Below are 24304 nucleotides of genomic sequence, written 5' to 3' on the forward strand. Positions count from 1 at the left end.
AGCGTGGGTAAGCCGGGGCAGGAGCGGAGAGGTGCGGAGCGTCGTGGGTAAGCCGGGGCAGGAGCGGAGAGGTGCGGATCAGCGTGGGTAATCCGGGGCAGGAGCGGAGAGGTGCGGATCAGCGTGGGTAAGCCGGGTCAGGAGCGGAGAGGTGCGGATCGCCAGTGGTCAGTGGTTTGGGCTCAAGCTGCTGGACATCACCAACTCGTGAGAGACTACGCTGGATCGGCGGATCCTTCTTGAAGTCTGTTGCCGGCTGCTGGAGTAGCCGGAAGGTATTTAATAAGTGCACCAACACCGGTACCATCAGGCGCTGATCCCGCCTTCGGGGAGGGTTCTTTGGGGACACTGGGTTGAGTGACCAAGGGACTTAGTATATATATTGGACACGGTGTGGGGTTCACGTGGTGGTGGGAAGTGACATTACTCCATGAGGAGAGTGGCCAGGCCACTGGTGTATAACTACTGAGTATCAGCTATTCATATGCAATATTATATGTGTGTTATTCCTAATAGGTGTACGCTAAGGTTTTGCTGTTACGTATTAGTAAAAGGTTACAACGTTGAGGCTGGTTATCATTATTCTTACCTAGAGGAATCTCACTTATTGGGGATCCTGGGTAAGTGGAGGCGCTGCCAAGAACATATGGTTACCCCAGGCTCCCAGTTAGCGGAGGCCCAGATCTCGCTGAGCCCGCAGGTACACACAGGACTAGCAGTCTCTATATCAGCAGGAAAGAGGGCTGCATTTATATATTGCAGTAACCGGACGTGAGCACCAGGAGGCAGCAGAGATCTGTACATATGCCTCCATATCTTCAGCCAATACTGTATTACCATTTATTCATAAAGAACCAACAACTTCCGCAGCGCCTGCAATGGGGTCAGAAGCCGATAATAGTACAATACTCCACATTAGCATACATTGCACAGTAGGTAAGGCAGGCCCTGCCCCAAGCAGCTTACACCCTATAGGGAGGTACAGGGGGAGAGGGAGGTGGGGGGTTCCTGAGCTGCGTTGGGAAGTAAGTGGCATTGTGCGTAGGTGACGCTGGGGTGGGGGATGGCGAAGACGCATCTCTAACATGTTATCTAACACCAATGCCAGAGGAAAAGTGCCCCAAAACCCACGGATCCGCCCCCTGCCCGCTCTGCACCTCTGCCCGCTCTGCACCACTGCCCGCTCTGCACCACTGCCCGCTCTCCACCACTGCCCGCTCTCCACCACTGCCCGCTCTGCACCACTGCCCGCTCTGCACCACTGCCCGCTCTGCACCACTGCCCGCTCTGCACCACTGCCCGCTCTGCACCACTGCCCGCTCTGCACCACTGCCCGCTCTCCACCACTGCCCGCTCTGCACCACTGCCCGCTCTGCACCACTGCCCGCTCTGCACCACTGCCCGCTCTGCACCACTGCCCGCTCTGCACCACTGCCCGCTCTGCACCACTGCCCACTCTGCACCACTGCCCGCTATCCACCACTCCTTGTAATGCCAGCGTACGCCCATTGCACCGCCCAAGGAAGGTGCCCCAAACTTGCAGGTCCCCCTTTACTTGCTTTGACACCCTAATATAGCGGCACTGCGATTTCTCCCCTGACATTGCAAATGCCAGTCGCCTCCCAAAGACCCTTCCCCTCAGTAGTATCCTGGTAGCGATGTTGAGATGGCCCCCAAGGGACTGGAACTGCCTCAGCGTGGCCTTCTTCACCCCCAGAAACTCCCTCACCGAAGCCCTTATCCCCCTCAGCGTCCTGGCTGGGTGACGGTACCCTATCCTCACCGTATCGATTTAAATCCCCAGACAGCTGATGCATACCCCTGGGCTCTCTGTCCTGTCCTTAGCCAAAGGATCCCCAAACCGTGCCACGAGTTCCTGAAGTTCCCCCAGTAACCTCCCGCACACATCGGAGCCATCCGTTCCTACGAATAGAAAGTCGTCCAAGCAGTGCAGGACACCCCCCAAATCTGGCTGCATCTCCTAAATCCAAGAAGGAGCTGAACAAAGTGAACACAAGATGGCACCCCCCGTTGGGAGGCACAGAACGCCTCCCCCGGCCGGCACCCCAGCAGGTGGAAGCAAGCCGGGTGCAGGAGCAGGAGACGGGACGCTGACTGTCAGCCTTTGCCCTCCGGCCATGCTTCCCTTTCCAGACCCAAGTCCTTGTCAATCCCATCATTCCCCGATAACCCCTCCGGGTGTGGCAGGCGGTGTATGAGACGGGAGGAACCCGGCTCCCTCTTAGGGAACACTCCCAATGGGGAAACTCAACCCTGGTAATGGGAGGGAGGAAAATGGCCCTGCCATTCTGCCCCCCCCACCACCTCCTTTGCTATTTCTGCCCGTGTTACCCTCCCTACCCCCGCCCCCGTTTGCGTCTCCAGTGATTTCAAATTCCTTCTACAGAGGGGAACCTCCACCTCCATATAAGGGATCCAAAAACCACTCCGAAAACCCGTCTCTAACAGCTCCGCCTCTTCCCTGTTCGGGATGTGGCGGAGTCCCGGTGCCCCCTTACCGATGTTCGCCGGTGCCCCCTTACCGATGTTTGCCGGTGCCCCCTTACCGATGTTCGCCGTTGCCCCTTTACCGATGTTCGCCGGTGCCGCCTTACCGATGTTCGCCGGTGCCCCCTTACCGATGTTCGCCGGTGCCCCCTTACCGATGTTCGCCGGTGCCCCCTTACCGATGTTCGCCGGTGCCCCCTTACCGATGTTTGCCGGTGCCCCCTTACTGATGTTCGCCGGTGCCCCCTTACCGATGTTCGCCGGCGCCCTCGCGCTTTTCCCAGCCTTTCTATTTGCTCTTTCCTAAAATCCACACTTGACCTTTTTTAAGCACTTGGACACGGGGTGGCTACATGACACCCCACACCCCACTTATACTGGCTCTCATTATACCGCCAGCAAGAAGCTCCCCCCCTTCCTATTCCCAGCCAACTGACCCGCTTGCTGTGAGCTGCCGGCCCACCTAAAGAGGTAGTTTTATGCGGCATCCTTTTGCCCGTCACAGGTCCACATCCTCACGTCCCACCATAACTGTTTCCTAATCGCCCTTTTCTGCCTGAAGTCCCTATCGTACTTCCACCACCCCGACACCCCATAATCCTTCCAGGCCTCCCAAATCGTAACCACACACTTGCAGAGCGCCGAGCAATGCTCCGGCATCTTCTCCCCGATCACGCTGGCTAAAATAGCAACGTCCTGCAGCCAGTCCCCAAAAGATTTGGGAGCCTTCTCCCTCTCCCTCTCTTCCTCCTCCCCCTCTCTCTCATCTTTCTTTTTGTCTGACTTTGTTAACTCCTTATCGTCTGGCAATAGTGTCAGTATATCGCCATACTCATCCTTCCGTACCCGCTCTTTCTCTGCCACCGATAGATGCCTCCCCAGCGGGATAGCTAAGCACAGGTAAGCGTCCCTAAATCTAGAATCCCGCACCCCATCCTCCTTTCTCTCGTCTTCCGCTGTCGCAACCCCTTACTCAGGTTCCCCTGCTGGTGCCGCCACCCCTTCCACCCCCACTACCCCCAACCGCCACTGTTGTAACTCTCACCACTGTGCTAGACACCCTACCTGTTATTCCTGCTACCGCCGCGGTTCCTGCCACCACTGGAGGAGGCCACGGAGGCACCACCCCACCGCTGGCAAACTGCCCCCAACATTACCTCGCCCTTCTACCCACACCCGTCCCCCCCCTCCATTCACCGCGCCCTGATCTTAATCTGCCCTATGACCCCATTGCAAAAAGAGCTCCCCCAAGGCTCTGAACATCTCCTCCCTGCCCCTAATGACCCTCCTTTGCTTGCTGCGTTTACCAGCCACAAGTGACCCACAGTTCATAAGACTGGTCAAAAGGGCTGTCCAGTGGGCAGGGCGCATGTGTCAGGTTGACGCCCATGCCACTTAGCATACCTGGGCTACACCCTGTTCTTGGGGCCACTGGGTCTGGTCTCTGTCTCCAAGGTGTCACTAGCCTGACATCTGCTGTGCATCAGTATGCCAGTATTGTATACATTATTGGCCTCTGGGTCTTGTCATAATTGACACTCTTTTAGACAGGGGGACTCTAAATCTGTGGGAGCCTTTTGAGGCTCCATCATAAAAATAATTACAACCCTTTGAGGCTTGGTCATAAAAATACCGAAGCTCATTCACCCATATCACAGCTGGATGTCCAAGTAATTCCTGCTTGGACTTACAAAAAAATACCTCCTGCCTTACATTTAAGATCTTCTATCATGTGTTGGTTAGAGGGTATGGCAAGCAATGCATCTTGTCTTTTACCCTCGCAGACAGGGAATGGCCTGCACATGGGGAATAAAAATGGCGGGGACAGGGCAACACCAGTAATGCATGGCAAATCAGGTATTAACACTTTCCTCCCCGTCACAGCGTAACATAGGCGTGTCTTGGGTGTAGCTTTGATTAGAGGCGTGATTTAGGGGCAGGACATATTAGTGGCATGATTTTGGGACGTGTTTCTCCCAATACAAGCAATGTCTGAATACATAGCTTATTCATTGTCTGTTATCAAAAGAGACCTTGAATCTCTAGCAACTAAGTTATACTATTTTGCCTCTTTCAGAGAACCAGCCTTTTGTATTTTTGACTAAAAGAGCAGGAAACTGACAATACAAAAAGTATCTAAGCAATATCCTGAGCAGGGAGAAAGGAAATGTAATTTGGCAGAAACTGAGTGCATTAGGAATTATATTTCAGCAAAAGGCTGACTACAGAATCTTAACTAGTTATGATCAGACAAAATGGATGCTTAACACAAGTGCAGATTCTGGCCTGACCTACTGGCCCTAACACCCCCCATCCCTTCTTTCCCCCCATCCCTTCTTCCCCTCCATCCCTTCTTCCCCCCCATCCCTTCTTCCCTCCATCCCTTCTCCCCCCCCATCCCTTCTCCCCCCCCATCCCTTCTCCCCCCCCATCCCTTCTCCCCCCCCATCCCTTCTCCCCCCCCATCCCTTCTTCCCCCCCATCCCTTCTCCCCCCCATCCATTCTCCCCCCCATCCCTTCTCCCCCATCCCTTCGCCCCCCCATCCCTTCTCCCCCCATCCCTTCTTCTCCCCATCCCTTCCCCCCATCCCTTCTTCCCCCCCATCCCTTCTCCCCCCCATCCCTTCTCTCCCTCCATCCCTTCTCCCCACCCATCCCTTCCCCCCCGTCCCTTCTCTCCCCCCATACCTTCTCCCCGCCCATCCCTTCCACCCCCTTCTCCCCCCCTCCCTTCTCCCCGCCCATCCCTTCTCCCCCCCTCCCTTCTCCCCGCCCATCCCTTCTCCCCCCCCATCCCTTCTCTCCCTCCATCCCTTCTCCCCGCCCATCCCTTCCCCCCCATCCCTTCTCTCCCCCCATACCTTCTCCCCGCCCATCCCTTCTCCCCCCCTCCCTTCTCCCCCCCTCCCTTCTCCCCCCCTCCCTTCTCCCCGCCCATCCCTTCTCCCCCCCCATCCCTTCTCTCCCTCCATCCCTTCTCCCCGCCCATCCCTTCCCCCCCCATCCCTTCTCTCCACCCATACCTTCTCCCCGCCCATCCCTTCCCCCCCATCCCTTCTCCCCGCCCATCCCTTCTCCCCCCCATACCTTCTCTCCCCCCATACCTTCTCCCCGCCCATCCCTTCCCCCCTCCCTTCTCCCCGCCCATCCCTTCTTCCACCCCATCCCTTCTTCTCACCCCCATCCCTTCTCCCCCCCATCCCTTCTTCCACCCCATCCCTTCTTGTCCCCCCCGTTCCTTCTCCCCCCGTCCCTTCTCTCTCCCCATCCCTTCCCCCCCCTCCCTTCTCCCCTGCCCTGATGGGCTTGACCTCAGCGCAGGTCGGGACCGCCGTCCCCTCCTGCGATTCCCACTCCGCCGCTCCGTTGTCTCCTTGGGCGTCTGCTGGCTGCGACCCGCCCCGTGCGATGTCCCGTTCTCGGTCGCCCCTTCTCATCCTGTGTCCTGCCCTCGCCGCGCTCACCGAGCCTCCGCCGCTGGAGCCCGCCCTAATACTAAATATCGGCAAAAACATCAAAATACGTTTTTCCAGCCCCGTTTCCTCCACAATCTGCTCCGTGGTGCGAGATCCGTCTGCGGATTTAGTCCAATCTCCGACCGCGTGGATTTTCCCACTGAGTCCGCGGATGTGTCCAATCCGCGTGGACTCTGCCAGAAAATCCACCGTTGTGAGCATCCATGAGAGATTCCCATCCAGAGAAACCCTCGCGAATTCCGCCCCAAATCCATGACCCAATCCAAATTCGCACCCTCCGACTCCGCAAAATCCATCGAATCACCCCAAATCCACGCTTCTTGTCCAAATCCACGTATACCGTTCAATGTCCTCATAGTCTGCTCCCTTACTAAATCCGCTCTGTACCACAGAATCCATGCCAAATCCACCCGCTATACCCCGAAATCCACGCTCCCACACCAAAATCCAGACACACCGTTCAATGCACCCCCCACTGTGCCCAGCCCACCAAATCCGGACTAAATGGCGCCAGCAACATGAAGCCGTACGCCATCAGCTGGTGGATCGGTGAAAAAATATCTGCCAATGGATTCCGGAATCCGCAACCCGCCCACAATGCCAACTAAGCCTAAACGCGCCGTCCTTCTCCAAACCAACCCGAGAAATCCACAGACCCCCGAAGAAACGCGCCCAATCCACGGGGATTTCTACCTTCCGCCACCCACCTCTGCTGCTGCCTCTCCGCCCCGCCAGGGGATCCCTCCGGCTGAAAACCCCACCTCGCCTGGTCTGTGTGTCCCCCCCTAACAGCGGCGTGTAACGAAGCCTGAGCGCGCGTGTCCTGATCTGTGGGACCGGATCACTGTGCGATTTCAAGTCCTGTTTGTATCAAGTGCGGAGTTAGAACCAGGAGGAGGTGGAACAAGGACGGGTTCAAAATAGGTATTTTAGTGAAGTACTGTTAATTATAACGCCGTAGTTACATAGATACACACTTATCAAGTTCAACCTACATTATGCTAAATTTAGATAACAGATACTTTATCCTATATCTATACTTACTTATTGATCCAGAGGAAGCAAACACAAAACCCCAATGTCTCATCATCCAATGATATCTCATAAGGGGAAAAATTAATTCCTTCCTGACTCCAAGAGTTGGCAATCGGATTAATCCCTGGATCAACATCCTTCCCATGTATACTTATTTGGTATATCCCTGTATACCTTTCCCATCTAAAAAGATGTCCAACCTTTTTTTGAACAAATCTATTGTATCTGCCATCACAGTCTCCATGGGTAATGAACCCCACACTGTAACTGCCCTTACTGTAAAGAACCCTTTGCTTTGTTGCTGGTGAAATTTCCTTTCCTGCAACCTTAAGGGATGGCCCGAGTCCTTTATACTGCCCGTGGGATGAATAGTTCTTTTGAAAGCTCCTTGCATTGTCCCCGAGTATATTTGTATATAGTTATCCTATCCCCTCTTAGACGCCTCTTTTCTAATGTAAATAAATCTAAATCAGCTAGCCTCTCCTCATAAGTTAGATTGTCCATCCCCTGTATTCATTTGGTGACTCTACTCTGCACTCTCTCCAGTTCCATAATGTATTTTCTAAGGAGTGGTGCCCAAAATTGTACTCCATATTCAAGGTGTGGTCTTACTAATGCTTTATAAAGGGGCATAATTATGTTTACTTCCCTTCCATCCATTGCCCATTTGATGCAAGATAAGATCTTGTTTGCCTTTGCAGCTACTGCATGACATTGGGCACTATTGCTAAGCCTGCTGTCTACAAGCACTCCTAAATCCTTCTCCGTCAAGGATTCCCCTAATTTATCCCCATTTAACTTGTAAGTCGCCTGTTTATTCTTGCTTCCCAAATGCATAACCTTACATATCTGTATTAAACCTCATTTGCCATTTACCTGCCCACATTTCCAGTCTCTCCAAGTCCTTCTGAAGAGAAATTACATCCTGCTCTGATTCTATTACCTTACACAACTTAGTATCATCAGCAAAGATGGAGACTTTCCTCTCGATCCCAACCTCAAGGTCATTAATAAACAAGTTAAAAAGCAGGGGTCCCAGTATCGATCCTTGAGGTACTCCACTCACGACTTTAGCCTAACCTGAAAAAGTTGCATTTATGACAACCCTCTGTTGTTAGTTAGTTTTTTTTATTTTAATGTTGCTGCCACGGAGGACGGGGAGGAAGACGAGGACAGCCTTCATCCTGGCAGGGGTAAGTAGAACTTTAATTTACTTTTTGCTGGCTGGGTAATGTTTTATTTTTAATGGGCAAATGCGCTATTATCCAGATCTGGATAACAGGAAAGTTGCCCATTAACGTGTGTGGGGGGATACGGGGGAGTGGATTTTTTTTTTATTGCACTGTAATGGTTTTTTGAATTGGGAAATTCAAATTACCCATCTGTGGCTAATAGCCCTTTTACCCATTCAGGTGTGGTGTTGGTGTGGTGTTGATGGTGTTTAGGCCTTGCGGGAGGGTAGCGCGAGGGGTTAACCCCTTCATTACATTAGCGGTTGTAACTGCTACGGTAATGAAGGAGTTAACTTCACATCACACAGTAACTGTGAAATGCTCAAAGAACTAGATTGGTCATCACTCGAGTCTAGGCGCAAAGTTCACCTTTCCTGTCTTGCCTTCAAATACTTCATGGGCAAGTTACCCGTCTACCTGAACAAGCTCCTCACCCCTACCACATGCAGCACTTATCACCTGAGATCAGACTCCAAAAGACTGTTCATGGTCCCAAGGTTCAGCAAAGTATGCGGCCGCTCCTCCTTCTCTTACCGTGCACCCCAAAACTGGAACAACCTACCAGAGACTCTCATATCCACCACCAGTTTAAGTTCTTTCATAACTAAAGCTGTCTCACATTTTAATCTGGTCTGTAACTGTTTCATACGCCCATAATATATATTATCTCTTACTGTGCATGCTATGTCTTGTATATAATGTATAACCCTTCTCACTTAATGTAACTATGTATTTGTCATTATAACTCTATGCCCAGGACATACTTGAAAACGAGAGGTAACTCTAAATGTATTACTTCCTGGTAACATATATTATAAATAAATAAACTTCTACTGCAACCATCCCGCAAGGTTTAAACACCCACCCTGGGGCAACTAACACCTTCACCCGCCTCCTGTACCAACAACAAATAAGTTCCTGCCATTTAACCCTTTCATTACTTTACCGGTTAGCAGCTAAGGTAATGAAACTGCCTGTCTGTAGACGGACGTTCACAGAGGTACACAATTGGAGACTTTATAAGGTGAAATTATAATAGGCTTTATTGTGCCTTTTCCTTTTCATCAGGAAATCATCCAAACACAGGGGGGGGAAACAAAGCTTCTATTCACTTGGGAGTATTCCTAGTGAAATCCTATGCAATTAATTCACATCTCCCTTAGTAAAGCATGTCTCGCAGCCCCAAAACATATAGCATGAAATAAGCAGATATAAGCAGTCTCTTAAGAATAAAAGTCTTATCTGTTCCTTGGAGGGAAAATCTTCTGTGGTTCAGCTCCCTTCCCTCAGGGTGTGTCAGCATTCAGGTTCAGAAGTTTTCCCTGTGTCTTGTAAGCAGCTCTGCTGTTTCTTCTGGCAGGGCTCAAGACTGTTGTGAGAATTAAAGACAATCTCTGCTCTCTCTCCCAAGTTCAGCTCTCAGTCAGAGCTAAGGAGTTACTTCCTGTCTCAACAGACAGGCTTTTGTAAGCAATCAGGCAGGTGGTGTTTGTTAATTGACTACCAGCAGTTAACCACCACACTGCTAGATTAAAGGCACATTACTTGAACAGGGATTACTCCCCTGTTACATACCTCCCCTGTTTGTGGGAATCTCGGGCTTGCCACGGCCAAAGCCCATCCTTCCACTCTCATTCTAGATATCTCAGTGACTTGAGGATGGAGGAAGAGAACCCTCAGTCCGGTTGGGATTGGAGTCCTTTCTCCAGTTTATTCGTGTCTCCTCCTGAAGGTGTTTGAGATCAGCACCACTCAGTCGCTCGAGGAGGACTTTCTCCAAGTATAGTCTTTTTTCTATGTGCGCGGTCATGAGATTTCCCTTGCGTCGGGTGCTCGTCTTATTGTAGGCAGACTGCATGGCAGCAGTTGCAGAGCGTTTAAAAACAGCCCTTTGAGTTTTCCGCTCTTGAAGCTGTCGCTCTGCCCTTTTCCCACTCAATGGGGTTGCTAGTTCAGCCCCTTTTAGATTAAGGTGCAATTCCACACCCACTTCCAGAGAATGTTCCATCTTTTCAGCTTCATCAGCTAAGGATTCTTCTGGTTTTAATTCAGCACGTGTACCTTCTTTTGTTGCCTGCTAGGTGGCTGAAGGTTTTGCTAGTGCTTGTTTAGGTGGTTCAAATTTTGCAACCTTGTCTTTCAGATGAGCGGTATTCCCAGCTCTCATTGTACCCTTGTCTTCATGGGTTTTTGAGGCTGTGGGATACTGACGCTTAGTCAGGGTCAATACTTGTCCTTGTAGGGCTGTAATCTCATCCGCGAGAGATCCCTGTTTTTTGAGTGCGTCTTGCAAGTCTCTTCTCAGGGAATTTATCTGCATGCTTTGCTTTCTCTGAGCTTGCCTCCACATTTTTATTGCATTGTGAAGCACTATGAACTTCTTTGCTCGGGCCACAGTTACTTGTTTCAGTTTCTGGACCTTCTTGTGCTCCCTTTTGTGCCGCGTCACCTGGGTTCTAAGCTGGGCTTTTAGCGATGCTTTGGTGATGCTCAGGGTAGCCTTCAGTTTCTCATGATGCTTTGCGGGGACATACTGGGTCATCAGACGTTCCTGCAGCACTTGAATTTCTTTAACAGCCTGCAGATTGTCATCCTGCAGAGTTCGCTGCTTCTCCTCTGCCTTCTCGAGGTGCGTACGCAGACCTTGCAGTTGGTTCTGCAGTCGATGCTCTGCTTCAAATTCTTCCTTGACTTCTTCTGTCAACTGAAAATTTTCTTCTTTCAGTTTTAAGTTTTCTCTTTTTAATCTTGAATTTTCTCCTTTTTCAGTCTCTGTATTCTTCAGGGCTTCTTTGCAGTCCTCCTTCCATTTATGCATATCTGCTTTGAGAATGACAATCTCCTGGCGTGAGACTTCCTTCTCTAGGTTGAGGGTCTGAAGCTCCTTCTGAGAGACTTTGAGCTCTGTATCAAGATTACCAATAGTTTCTTTAGCAATGTCCAGCTCCTCAGTGAGACTGTGTAGTTCCTTTCTGGAAACTTCCAGGTCTGTGCGGAAGCTGTTGGTCTCATGATGTGAGGCATCCAGTGCTCTGCGGAGTGTCTGAACCTCTTTCTGAGATACGTCCACCTCTATCCGGACACTGTTGACCTCCTGTTGTGAGGCATTCAGCTCTATGCGAAGAGTGTGAACCTCTTGCTGGAAGACTGTCATCTGCTTCAGTGCCTCCTCATACTTCCACTTTAGCGTAGCCACCATTTTTATTAGATTAGCTCTGCTTTTCATCCATGGTGGAAATAGTAGCCTTTGCAGTATCTAGCTCAGTCTTGAGATCGTCCAATTCTGTCCTGGCTAAAGAGTAAATTGTGAGCACATCTTTTTGTAGCCTCACGTTATTTTTCTGTAGCTCTGTGTAACCATCTTCCTTTTGTTTCAATTGTTAACGGAGCATATCACAGTCATGCCTGGCATTTTTCACGGCATCTTCAGGGTTGGTCAAGGGATCGTCACTCACTGGTTCCGGCTCCACTTCCCTGGGATGGTTGGTTGAGGGTTCCTCACTGTTGGCACCGGACAGACACTTCTTTGGGGTACACGACTTCTGCCTTGGGCCCTCTGGATATTCGGTTACGAATTCTCCATTTTCTCTAGGCTGCAGGGCAACTCGGTCCCCCTTTTCCTCCATAGGATCTGTGGACGTATCTGTTCCTTCCACGGTAAGTGAAGAACCGCTTTTCTTTTTCCCCTTTTTTGTTTTGGATGACTCCGTCCCATCCTGAATACTGGGGTCTCCTTCTTTATTTGATATTTTAGCGGCTTCATTATATACACATATCGGAGTTTAGTGAAGAGCGGTTTCTGGCAAATGCAAGTTTGGCCATTTTTTCTGTTAACGCACTACTTGCTACCTCCAAAGTGTTCTACAGTAGCTCGGTGAAAAGCCGTTTTACTGCGATATTGCCCTGTTATCGGAGCTTTGTGAATAGCTACACATGCAATGTCATTCCTATTAAAGGGACCGAGTACTTGCAACCCAAATACATAAACCATAATATATACACTTAAACACTTGTAACCATTAAAAACATGGGATTAACAACACAGACCCTGAAATGCTCACTTAATAATAATAATCAATTGAACAACAATGTATGATATGATATAATAGAATAAGATGATGTGGACAATTCATTTCCCTGATTAACTTTAGACCAATAACATATATATCAATATAAAGCATAATATATCCTGAATACATTGGGGATGGTAAGGTGGACCATTTTTCTTATTGTTTACAATACTAAATAAATGTATATCAAATATAACCCATTAGGGTGCAATATAACAGATACAGTTTATACATATATGAACAAAAATTATCTTTCAGAAATCTCTTAAGCGCAGCAATATTCCTTATCCATAAACTGTGATGGCATACTACACCCTGCACACTTCACCACCCATCACCCAACCAGGAAATGTTTAAGTTCCCACTCCTGGTTGATGCCAAATGGGTGGAGAGTGCGCAAGGTGTATATCCAGTACATTTAACGCCGATTAAACATACCCTCCCTGTCTCCTCCCCTTTTGTGTTAGGGGGACATGTTCGAGGGCCATAAATGAGAAGTTTTCAATACCACCTCTTCTGCACTTCGAAAAATGTCTTGGCACCGGATGTGAAACATCATTTCTTTTAATTAAGCGAACATGCTCCGCAATACGTGTTTTTAAAGATCATTTTGTTCGTCCAACATACCGCATAGTGCAGCCGCCTTGCAGCAAGTAAATTGTAAAGCTGGTATTTAAATTTAAAAAGGTTTTTATAACATGGCTCTTTTTGTTATCATCATACCTTACTATTTTGGTGTTACATACATATCTACACATGGAACAATTTCCACATGAGAAAAAACCTTTAGGTAACCCTCTTATATTTGTATATTCTGATCATGTATGAAATAAACTTGGTAACAAGTGTGACGCTAGTGTTTTCGCTTTGCGATACGTAAATTTAGGACCATTTTTTACAAGACCCAACCACACACAAACTGGGGAGGAATAGCCCGTCTGATAGCTATGCGTGGGAAATGTATCTGTAACTGCTGACTCCAGCAGAGCGCTAGTTAAACAGAGCAAGCAGAGTTAATTAGCAAGGTCACAGCTGCATCATTAGCCTTTTAGCTCACTATGGGATGTCTGTGATCAGGACGGTAGCTGCCCTGTGACCCCAGTACTGAAGGTCTGTCCTAAACTGGGACCCGCTAACTAACTGAATGTCTGTCCTAAACTGGGACCCGCTAACTCACTGAAGGTCTGTTCTAAACTGGGACCTGCTAACTAACTGTAGGTCTGTCCTAAACTGGGAACCGCTAACTAACTGAAGGTCTGTCCTATTCTGGGAACCGCTAACTAACTGAAGGTCTGTCCTAAACTGGGAACTGCTAACTAACTGAAGGTCTGTCATATACTGGGACCCGCTAACTAACTGAAGGTCTGTCCTAAACTGGGAACTGCTAACTAACTGAAAGTCTGTCCTAAACTGGGAACTGCTAACTAACTGAAGATCTGTCCTAAACTTGGGACTGCTAATTAACTGAAGGTCTGTCCTAAACTGGGAACTGCTAACTCATTGAAGGTCTGTCCTAAACTGGGAACCGCTAACTAACTGAAGGTCTGTCCTAAACTGGGAACTGCTAACTAAGTGAAGGTCTGTCCTAAACTGGGAACCGCTAACTCACTGAAGGTCTGTCCTAAACTGGGAACTGCTAACTAAGTGAAGGTCTGTCCTAAACTGGGACCCGCTAACTAACTGAAGGTCTGTCATAAACTGGGAAACGCTAACTAAGTGAAGGTCTGTCCTAAACTGGGACCCGCTAACTAAGTGAAGGTCTGTCCGAAACTGAGAAATGCAAACTAACTGAAGGTCTGTCCTAAACTGGGACCCGCTAACTAACTGAAGGTCTGTCCTAAACTGGGAAACGCTAACTAAGTGAAGGTCTGTCCTAAACCGTTGAACTGCTAACTAACTGAACGTCTGTCCTAAACTGGGAAATGCTAACTAATTGAAGGTCTGTCATAAACTGGGAACCGCTAACTAACTGAAGGTCTGTCCGAAACTGGGAAACGCTAACTAAGTGAAGGTCTGTCCTAAACTGGGAACTGCTAACTAACTGAAGGTCTGTCCTAAACTGGGAACCGCTAACTAACTGAACGTCTGTCCTAAACTGGGAACCGCTAACTAACTGAAGGTCTGTCCTAAACTGGGAACCGCTAACTAACTGAAGGTCTGTCCTAAACTGGGAACTGCTAACTAACTGAAGGTCTGTCCTAAACTGGGAAACGCTAACTAACTGAAGGTCTGTCCTAAACTGGGAACTGCTAACTAAGTGAAGGTCTGTCCTAAACTGGGATCCGCTAACTAACTGAAGGTCTGTCCTAAACTGGGAACCGCTAAATAACTGAAGGTCTGTCCTACACTAGGACCCGCTAACTAAGTGAAGGTCTTTCCTAAACTGGGACCCGCTAACTAACTGAAGGTCTGTCCTAAACTGGTAACCGCTAACTAACTGAAGGTCTGTCCTAAACTGGGAACCGCTAACTAACTGAAGGTCTGTCCTAAACTGGGAAACGCTAACTAAGTGAAGGTCTCTCCTAAACTGGGACCCGCTAACTAACTGAAGGTCTGTCCTAAACTGGGAACCACTAACTAACTGAAGGTCTGTCCTAAACTGGGAACTGCTAACTAACTGAAGGTCTGTCATAAACTGGGAACTGCTAACTAACTGAAGGTCTGTCCTAAACTGGGACCCGCTAACTTAGTGAAGGTCTGACCTAAACTGGGAACCGCTAACTAACTGAAGGTCTGTCATATACTGGGACCCGCTAACTAACTGAAGGTCTGTCCTAAACTGGGAACCGCTAAATAACTGAAGGTCTGTCCGAATCTGGGAAACGCTAACTAAGTGAAGGTCTGTCCTAAACTGGGAACTGCTAACTAAGTGAAGGTCTGTCCTAAACTGGGACCCGCTAACTAAGTGAAGGTCTGTCCTAAACTGGGAACCGCTAACTAACTGAAGGTCTGTCATATACTGGGACCCGCTAACTAACTGAAGGTCTGTCCTAAACTGGGAACAGCTAACTAACTGAAGGTCTGTCCTAAACTGGGAACCGCTAACTAAGTGAAGGTCTGTCCTAAACTGGGATACGCTAACCAACTGAAGGTCTGTCCTAAACTGGGAACCGCTAACTAACTAAAGGTCTGTCCTAAACTGGGACCCGCTAACTAACTGAAGGTCTGTCCTAAACTGGGACCCGCTAACTAACTGAAGGTCTGTCCTAAACTGGGACCCGCTAACTAAGTGAAGGTCTGTCTTAAACTGGGACCCGCTAACTAACTGAAGGTCTGTCCTAAACTGGGAACTGCTAACTAACTGAAGGCCTGTCCTAAACTGGGACCCGCTAACTAACTGAAGGCCTGTCCAAAACTGGGACCCGCTAACTAACTGAAGGTCTGTCCTAAACTGGAAACCGCTAACTAACTGAAGGTCTGTCCTAAACTGGGAAACGCTAACAAAGTGAAGGTCTGTCCTAAACTGGAACCCGCTAACTAACTGAAGGTCTGTCCTAAACTGGGACCCGCTAACTAACTGAAGGTCTGTCCTAAACTGGGAACTGCTAACTAATTGAAGGTCTGTCCTAATCTGGGACCCGCTAACTAACTGAAGGTCTGTCCTAAACTGGGAACCGCTAACTAAGTGAAGGTCTGTCCTAAACTGGGACCCGCTAACTAACTGAAGGTCTGTCCTAAACTGGGAACCGCTAACTAACTGAAGGTCTGTCCTACACTGGGACCCGCTAACTAACTGAAGGTCTATCCTAAACTGGGAACCGCTAACTAAGTGAAGGTCTGTCCTAAACTGGGACCCACTAACTAACTGAAGGTCTGACATAAACTGGGAACTGCTAACTAACTGAAGGTCTGTCCTAAACTGGGAACCGCTAACTAAGTGAAGGTCTGTCATATACTGGGAACTGCTAACTAAGTGAAGGTCTGTCCTAAACTGGGAACTGCTAACTAACTGCAAGTCTGTCCTAAACTGGGAAACGCTAACTAAGTGAAGGTCTGTCCTAAACTGGGAAACGCTAACTAACTGAAGGTCTGTCCTAAACTGGGAAACGCTAACTAAGTGAAGGTCTGTCCTAAACTGGGACCCGCTAACTAACTGAAGGTCTGTCCTAAACTGGGAACCGCTAACTAACTGAAGGTCTGTCCTAAACTGGGACCCGCTAACTAACTGAAGGTCTGTCCTAAACTGGGACCCGCTAACTAACTGAAGGTCTGTCCTAAACTGGGAACTGCTAACTAACTGAAGGCCTGTCCTAAACTGGGACCGGCTAACTAATTGAAGGCCTGTCCTAAACTGTGACCCACTAACTAACTGAAGGTCTGTCCTAAACTGGGAAACGCTAACTAAGTGAAGGTCTGTCCTAAACTGGGACCCGCTAACTAACTGAAGGTCTGTCCTAAACTGGGAACCGTTAACTAACTGAAGGTCTGTCCTAAACTGGGAACTGCTAACTAACTGAAGGTCTGTCCTAAACTGGGAACCGCTAACTAACTGAAGGTCTGTCCTAAACTGGGACCCGCTAACTAACTGAAGGTCTGTCCTACACTGGGAACTGCTAACTAACTGAAGGTCTGTCCTAAACTGGGAACTGCTAACTAAGTGAAGGTCTGTCCTAAATTGGGACCCGCTAACTAAGTGAAGGTCTGTCCTAAACTGGGACCTGCTAACTAACTGAAGGTCCGTCCTAAACTGGGAACTGCTAACTAACTGATGGTCTGTCCTAGACTGGGAAACACTAACTAACTGATGGTCTGTCCTAAACTGGGAACCGCTAACTAACTGAAGGTCTGTCCTAAACTGGGAACCGCTAACTAACTGGATGTCTGTCCTAAACTGGGAACTGCTAACTAAGTGAAGGTCTGTCCTAAACTGGGAACTGCTAACTAACTGAAGGTCTGTCCTAAACTGGGAACCGCTAACTGACTGAAGGTCTGTCCTAAACTGGGAACTGCTAACTAACTGAAGGTCTGTCCTAAACTGGGAACCGCTAACTAACTGAAGGTCTGTCCTAAACTGGGACCCGCTAACTAAGTGAAGGTCTGTCCTAAACTGGGACCTGCTAACTAACTGAAGGTCTGTCCTAAACTGGGAACTGCTAACTAACTGAAGGTCTGTCCTAAACTGGGACCCGCTAACTAACTGAAGGTCTGTCCTAAACTGGGAACTGCTAACTAAGTGAAGGTGTGTCCTAAACTGGGAACTGCTAACTAACTGAAGGTCTGTCCTAAACTGGGACCCGCTAACTAACTGAAGGTCTGTCCTAAACTGGGACCCGCTAACTAACTGAAGGTCTGTCCTAAACTGGGAACTGCTAACTAACTGAAGGCCTGTCCTAAACTGGGACCCGCTAACTAACTGAAGCCCTGTCCTAAACTGGGACCCGCTAACTAACTGAAGGCCTGTCCTAAACTGGGACCCGCTAACTAACTGAAGGTCTGTCCTAAACTGGGACCCGCTAACTAACTGAAGGTCTGTCCTAAACTGGGAAACGCTAACTAAGTGAAGGTCTGTCCTAAACTGGGACCTGCTAACTAACTAAAGGTCTGTCCTAAACTGGAAACTGCTAACTAACTGAAGGTCTGTCCTAAACTGGGAACTGCTAACTAACTGAAGGTCTGTCCTAAACTTGGACCCGCTAACTAACTGAAGGTCTGTCCTAAACTGGGACCCGCTAACTAACTGAAGGTCTGTCATATACTGGGACCCGCTAACTAACTGAAGGTCTGTCCTAAACTGGGAACTGCTAACTAACTGAAAGTCTGTCCTAAACTGGGAACTGCTAACTAACTGAAGATCTGTCCTAAACTTGGGACTGCTAATTAACTGAAGGTCTGTCCTAAACTGGGAACTGCTAACTCATTGAAGGTCTGTCCTAAACTGGGAACCGCTAACTAACTGAAGGTCTGTCCTAAACTGGGAACTGCTAACTAAGTGAAGGTCTGTCCTAAACTGGGAACCGCTAACTCACTGAAGGTCTGTCCTAAACTGGGAACTGCTAACTAAGTGAAGGTCTGTCCTAAACTGGGACCCGCTAACTAACTGAAGGTCTGTCATAAACTGGGAAACGCTAACTAAGTGAAGGTCTGTCCTAAACTGGGACCCGCTAACTAAGTGAAGGTCTGTCCGAAACTGAGAAATGCAAACTAACTGAAGGTCTGTCCTAAACTGGGACCCGCTAACTAACTGAAGGTCTGTCCTAAACTGGGAAACGCTAACTAAGTGAAGGTCTGTCCTAAACCGTTGAACTGCTAACTAACTGAACGTCTGTCCTAAACTGGGAAATGCTAACTAATTGAAGGTCTGTCATAAACTGGGAACCGCTAACTAACTGAAGGTCTGTCCGAAACTGGGAAACGCTAACTAAGTGAAGGTCTGTCCTAAACTGGGAACTGCTAACTAACTGAAGGTCTGTCCTAAACTGGGAACCGCTAACTAACTGAACGTCTGTCCTAAACTGGGAACCGCTAACTAACTGAAGGTCTGTCCTAAACTGGGAACCGCTAACTAACTGAAGGTCTGTCCTAAAATGGGAACTGCTAACTAACTGAAGGTCTGTCCTAAACTGGGAAACGCTAACTAACTGAAGGTCTGTCCTAAACTGGGAACTGCTAACTAAGTGAAGGTCTGTCCTAAACTGGGATCCGCTAACTAACTGAAGGTCTGTCCTAAACTGGGAACCGCTAAATAACTGAAGGTCTGTCCTACACTAGGACCCGCTAACTAAGTGAAGGTCTTTCCTAAACTGGGACCCGCTAACTAACTGAAGGTCTGTCCTAAACTGGTAACCGCTAACTAACTGAAGGTCTGTCCTAAACTGGGAACCGCTAACTAACTGAAGGTCTGTCCTAAACTGGGAAACGCTAACTAAGTGAAGGTCTCTCCTAAACTGGGACCCGCTAACTAACTGAAGGTCTGTCCTAAACTGGGAACCACTAACTAACTGAAGGTCTGTCCTAAACTGGGAACTGCTAACTAACTGAAGGTCTGTCATAAACTGGGAACTGCTAACTAACTGAAGGTCTGTCCTAAACTGGGACCCGCTAACTTAGTGAAGGTCTGACCTAAACTGGGAACCGCTAACTAACTGAAGGTCTGTCATATACTGGGACCCGCTAACTAACTGAAGGTCTGTCCTAAACTGGGAACCGCTAAATAACTGAAGGTCTGTCCGAATCTGGGAAACGCTAACTAAGTGAAGGTCTGTCCTAAACTGGGAACTGCTAACTAAGTGAAGGTCTGTCCTAAACTGGGACCCGCTAACTAAGTGAAGGTCTGTCCTAAACTGGGAACCGCTAACTAACTGAAGGTCTGTCATATACTGGGACCCGCTAACTAACTGAAGGTCTGTCCTAAACTGGGAACTGCTAACTAACTGAAGGTCTGTCCTAAACTGGGAACCGCTAACTAAGTGAAGGTCTGTCCTAAACTGGGATACGCTAACCAACTGAAGGTCTGTCCTAAACTGGGAACCGCTAACTAACTAAAGGTCTGTCCTAAACTGGGACCCGCTAACTAACTGAAGGTCTGTCCTAAACTGGGACCCGCTAACTAACTGAAGGTCTGTCCTAAACTGGGACCCGCTAACTAAGTGAAGGTCTGTCTTAAACTGGGACCCGCTAACTAACTGAAGGTCTGTCCTAAACTGGGAACTGCTAACTAACTGAAGGCCTGTCCTAAACTGGGACCCGCTAACTAACTGAAGGCCTGTCCAAAACTGGGACCCGCTAACTAACTGAAGGTCTGTCCTAAACTGGAAACCGCTAACTAACTGAAGGTCTGTCCTAAACTGGGAAACGCAAACAAAGTGAAGGTCTGTCCTAAACTGGAACCCGCTAACTAACTGAAGGTCTATCCTAAACTGGGACCCGCTAACTAACTGAAGGTCTGTCCTAAACTGGGAACTGCTAACTAATTGAAGGTCTGTCCTAATCTGGGACCCGCTAACTAACTGAAGGTCTGTCCTAAACTGGGAACCGCTAACTAAGTGAAGGTCTGTCCTAAACTGGGACCCGCTAACTGACTGAAGGTCTGTCCTAAACTGGGAACCGCTAACTAACTGAAGGTCTGTCCTACACTGGGACCCGCTAACTAACTGAAGGTCTATCCTAAACTGGGAACCGCTAACTAAGTGAAGGTCTGTCCTAAACTGGGACCCACTAACTAACTGAAGGTCTGACATAAACTGGGAACTGCTAACTAACTGAAGGTCTGTCCTAAACTGGGAACCGCTAACTAAGTGAAGGTCTGTCATATACTGGGAACTGCTAACTAAGTGAAGGTCTGTCCTAAACTGGGAACTGCTAACTAACTGCAAGTCTGTCCTAAACTGGGAAACGCTAACTAAGTGAAGGTCTGTCCTAAACTGGGAAACGCTAACTAACTGAAGGTCTGTCCTAAACTGGGACCCGCTAACTAACTAAAGGTCTGTCCTAAACTGGGACCCGCTAACTAACTGAAGGTCTGTCCTAAACTGGGACCCGCTAACTAACTGAAGGTCTGTCCTAAACTGGGAACTGCTAACTAACTGAAGGCCTGTCCTAAACTGGGACCGGCTAACTAATTGAAGGCCTGTCCTAAACTGTGACCCACTAACTAACTGAAGGTCTGTCCTAAACTGGGAAACGCTAACTAAGTGAAGGTCTGTCCTAAACTGGGACCCGCTAACTAACTGAAGGTCTGTCCTAAACTGGGAACCGCTAACTAACTGAAGGTCTGTCCTAAACTGGGAACTGCTAACTAACTGAAGGTCTGTCCTAAACTGGGAACCGCTAACTAACTGAAGGTCTGTCCTAAACTGGGACCTGCTAACTAACTGAAGGTCTGTCCTAAACTGGGACCCGCTAACTAACTGAAGGTCTGTCCTACACTGGGAACTGCTAACTAACTGAAGGTCTGTCCTAAACTGGGAACTGCTAACTAAGTGAAGGTCTGTCCTAAATTGGGACCCGCTAACTAAGTGAAGGTCTGTCCTAAACTGGGACCTGCTAACTAACTGAAGGTCTGTCCTAAACTGGGAACTGCTAACTAACTGATGGTCTGTCCTAGACTGGGAAACACTAACTAACTGATGGTCTGTCCTAAACTGGGAACCGCTAACTAACTGAAGGTCTGTCCTAAACTGGGAACCGCTAACTAACTGAAGGTCTGTCCTAAACTGGGAACTGCTAACTAAGTGAAGGTCTGTCCTAAACTGGGAACTGCTAACTAACTGAAGGTCTGTCCTAAACTGGGAACCGCTAACTGACTGAAGGTCTGTCCTAAACTGGGAACTGCTAACTAACTGAAGGTCTGTCCTAAACTGGGAACCGCTAACTAACTGAAGGTCTGTCCTAAACTGGGACCCGCTAACTAAGTGAAGGTCTGTCCTAAACTGGGACCTGCTAACTAACTGAAGGTCTGTCCTAAACTGGGAACTGCTAACTAACTGAAGGTCTGTCCTAAACTGGGACCCGCTAACTAAGTGAAGGTCTGTCCTAAACTGGGAACTGCTAACTAAGTGAAGGTGTGTCCTAAACTGGGAACTGCTAACTAACTGAAGGTCTGTCCTAAACTGGGACCCGCTAACTAACTGAAGGTCTGTCCTAAACTGGGACCCGCTAACTAACTGAAGGTCTGTCCTAAACTGGGAACTGCTAACTAACTGAAGGCCTGTCCTAAACTGGGACCCGCTAACTAACTGAAGCCCTGTCCTAAACTGGGACCCGCTAACTAACTGAAGGCCTGTCCTAAACTGGGACCCGCTAACTAACTGAAGGTCTGTCCTAAACTGGGACCCGCTAACTAACTGAAGGTCTGTCCTAAACTGGGAACCACTAACTAACTGAAGGTCTGTCCTAAACTGGGAACTGCTAACTAACTGAAGGTCTGTCATAAACTGGGAACTGCTAACTAACTGAAGGTCTGTCCTAAACTGGGACCCGCTAACTTAGTGAAGGTCTGACCTAAACTGGGAACCGCTAACTAACTGAAGGTCTGTCATATACTGGGACCCGCTAACTAACTGAAGGTCTGTCCTAAACTGGGAACCGCTAAATAACTGAAGGTCTGTCCGAATCTGGGAAACGCTAACTAAGTGAAGGTCTGTCCTAAACTGGGAACTGCTAACTAAGTGAAGGTCTGTCCTAAACTGGGACCCGCTAACTAAGTGAAGGTCTGTCCTAAACTGGGAACCGCTAACTAACTGAAGGTCTGTCATATACTGGGACCCGCTAACTAACTGAAGGTCTGTCCTAAACTGGGAACTGCTAACTAACTGAAGGTCTGTCCTAAACTGGGAACCGCTAACTAAGTGAAGGTCTGTCCTAAACTGGGATACGCTAAACAACTGAAGGTCTGTCCTAAACTGGGAACCGCTAACTAACTAAAGGTCTGTCCTAAACTGGGACCCGCTAACTAACTGAAGGTCTGTCCTAAACTGGGACCCGCTAACTAACTGAAGGTCTGTCCTAAACTGGGACCCGCTAACTAAGTGAAGGTCTGTCTTAAACTGGGACCCGCTAACTAACTGAAGGTCTGTCCTAAACTGGGAACTGCTAACTAACTGAAGGCCTGTCCTAAACTGGGACCCGCTAACTAACTGAAGGCCTGTCCAAAACTGGGACCCGCTAACTAACTGAAGGTCTGTCCTAAACTGGAAACCGCTAACTAACTGAAGGTCTGTCCTAAACTGGGAAACGCAAACAAAGTGAAGGTCTGTCCTAAACTGGAACCCGCTAACTAACTGAAGGTCTATCCTAAACTGGGACCCGCTAACTAACTGAAGGTCTGTCCTAAACTGGGAACTGCTAACTAATTGAAGGTCTGTCCTAATCTGGGACCCGCTAACTAACTGAAGGTCTGTCCTAAACTGGGAACCGCTAACTAAGTGAAGGTCTGTCCTAAACTGGGACCCGCTAACTGACTGAAGGTCTGTCCTAAACTGGGAACCGCTAACTAACTGAAGGTCTGTCCTACACTGGGACCCGCTAACTAACTGAAGGTCTATCCTAAACTGGGAACCGCTAACTAAGTGAAGGTCTGTCCTAAACTGGGACCCACTAACTAACTGAAGGTCTGACATAAACTGGGAACTGCTAACTAACTGAAGGTCTGTCCTAAACTGGGAACCGCTAACTAAGTGAAGGTCTGTCATATACTGGGAACTGCTAACTAAGTGAAGGTCTGTCCTAAACTGGGAACTGCTAACTAACTGCAAGTCTGTCCTAAACTGGGAAACGCTAACTAAGTGAAGGTCTGTCCTAAACTGGGAAACGCTAACTAACTGAAGGTCTGTCCTAAACTGGGACCCGCTAACTAACTAAAGGTCTGTCCTAAACTGGGACCCGCTAACTAACTGAAGGTCTGTCCTAAACTGGGACCCGCTAACTAACTGAAGGTCTGTCCTAAACTGGGAACTGCTAACTAACTGAAGGCCTGTCCTAAACTGGGACCGGCTAACTAATTGAAGGCCTGTCCTAAACTGTGACCCACTAACTAACTGAAGGTCTGTCCTAAACTGGGAAACGCTAACTAAGTGAAGGTCTGTCCTAAACTGGGACCCGCTAACTAACTGAAGGTCTGTCCTAAACTGGGAACCGCTAACTAACTGAAGGTCTGTCCTAAACTGGGAACTGCTAACTAACTGAAGGTCTGTCCTAAACTGGGAACCGCTAACTAACTGAAGGTCTGTCCTAAACTGGGACCTGCTAACTAACTGAAGGTCTGTCCTAAACTGGGACCCGCTAACTAACTGAAGGTCTGTCCTACACTGGGAACTGCTAACTAACTGAAGGTCTGTCCTAAACTGGGAACTGCTAACTAAGTGAAGGTCTGTCCTAAATTGGGACCCGCTAACTAAGTGAAGGTCTGTCCTAAACTGGGACCTGCTAACTAACTGAAGGTCTGTCCTAAACTGGGAACTGCTAACTAACTGATGGTCTGTCCTAGACTGGGAAACACTAACTAACTGATGGTCTGTCCTAAACTGGGAACCGCTAACTAACTGA

The 24304-nt window shown here is 48.4% G+C and overlaps 1 protein-coding gene across 1 annotated transcript in view; it reads left to right on the forward strand.

The window, feature by feature from the left end:
- The first annotated feature begins 6448 nt into the window (after nucleotides 1-6448).
- GTPBP2 (GTP binding protein 2) overlaps nucleotides 6449-24304 on the forward strand; it is a 137596-nt gene continuing 119740 nt past the window's right edge. Inside the window, exon 1 of the mRNA XM_075595113.1 lies at nucleotides 6449-6534. Coding sequence (XP_075451228.1) covers nucleotides 6449-6534 — 86 coding nt within the window. The remainder of the gene's footprint in view (nucleotides 6535-24304) is intronic.

Source organism: Ascaphus truei, chromosome 4, assembly GCF_040206685.1.
Source record: "Ascaphus truei isolate aAscTru1 chromosome 4, aAscTru1.hap1, whole genome shotgun sequence".
Taxonomy (NCBI): domain Eukaryota; kingdom Metazoa; phylum Chordata; class Amphibia; order Anura; family Ascaphidae; genus Ascaphus; species Ascaphus truei.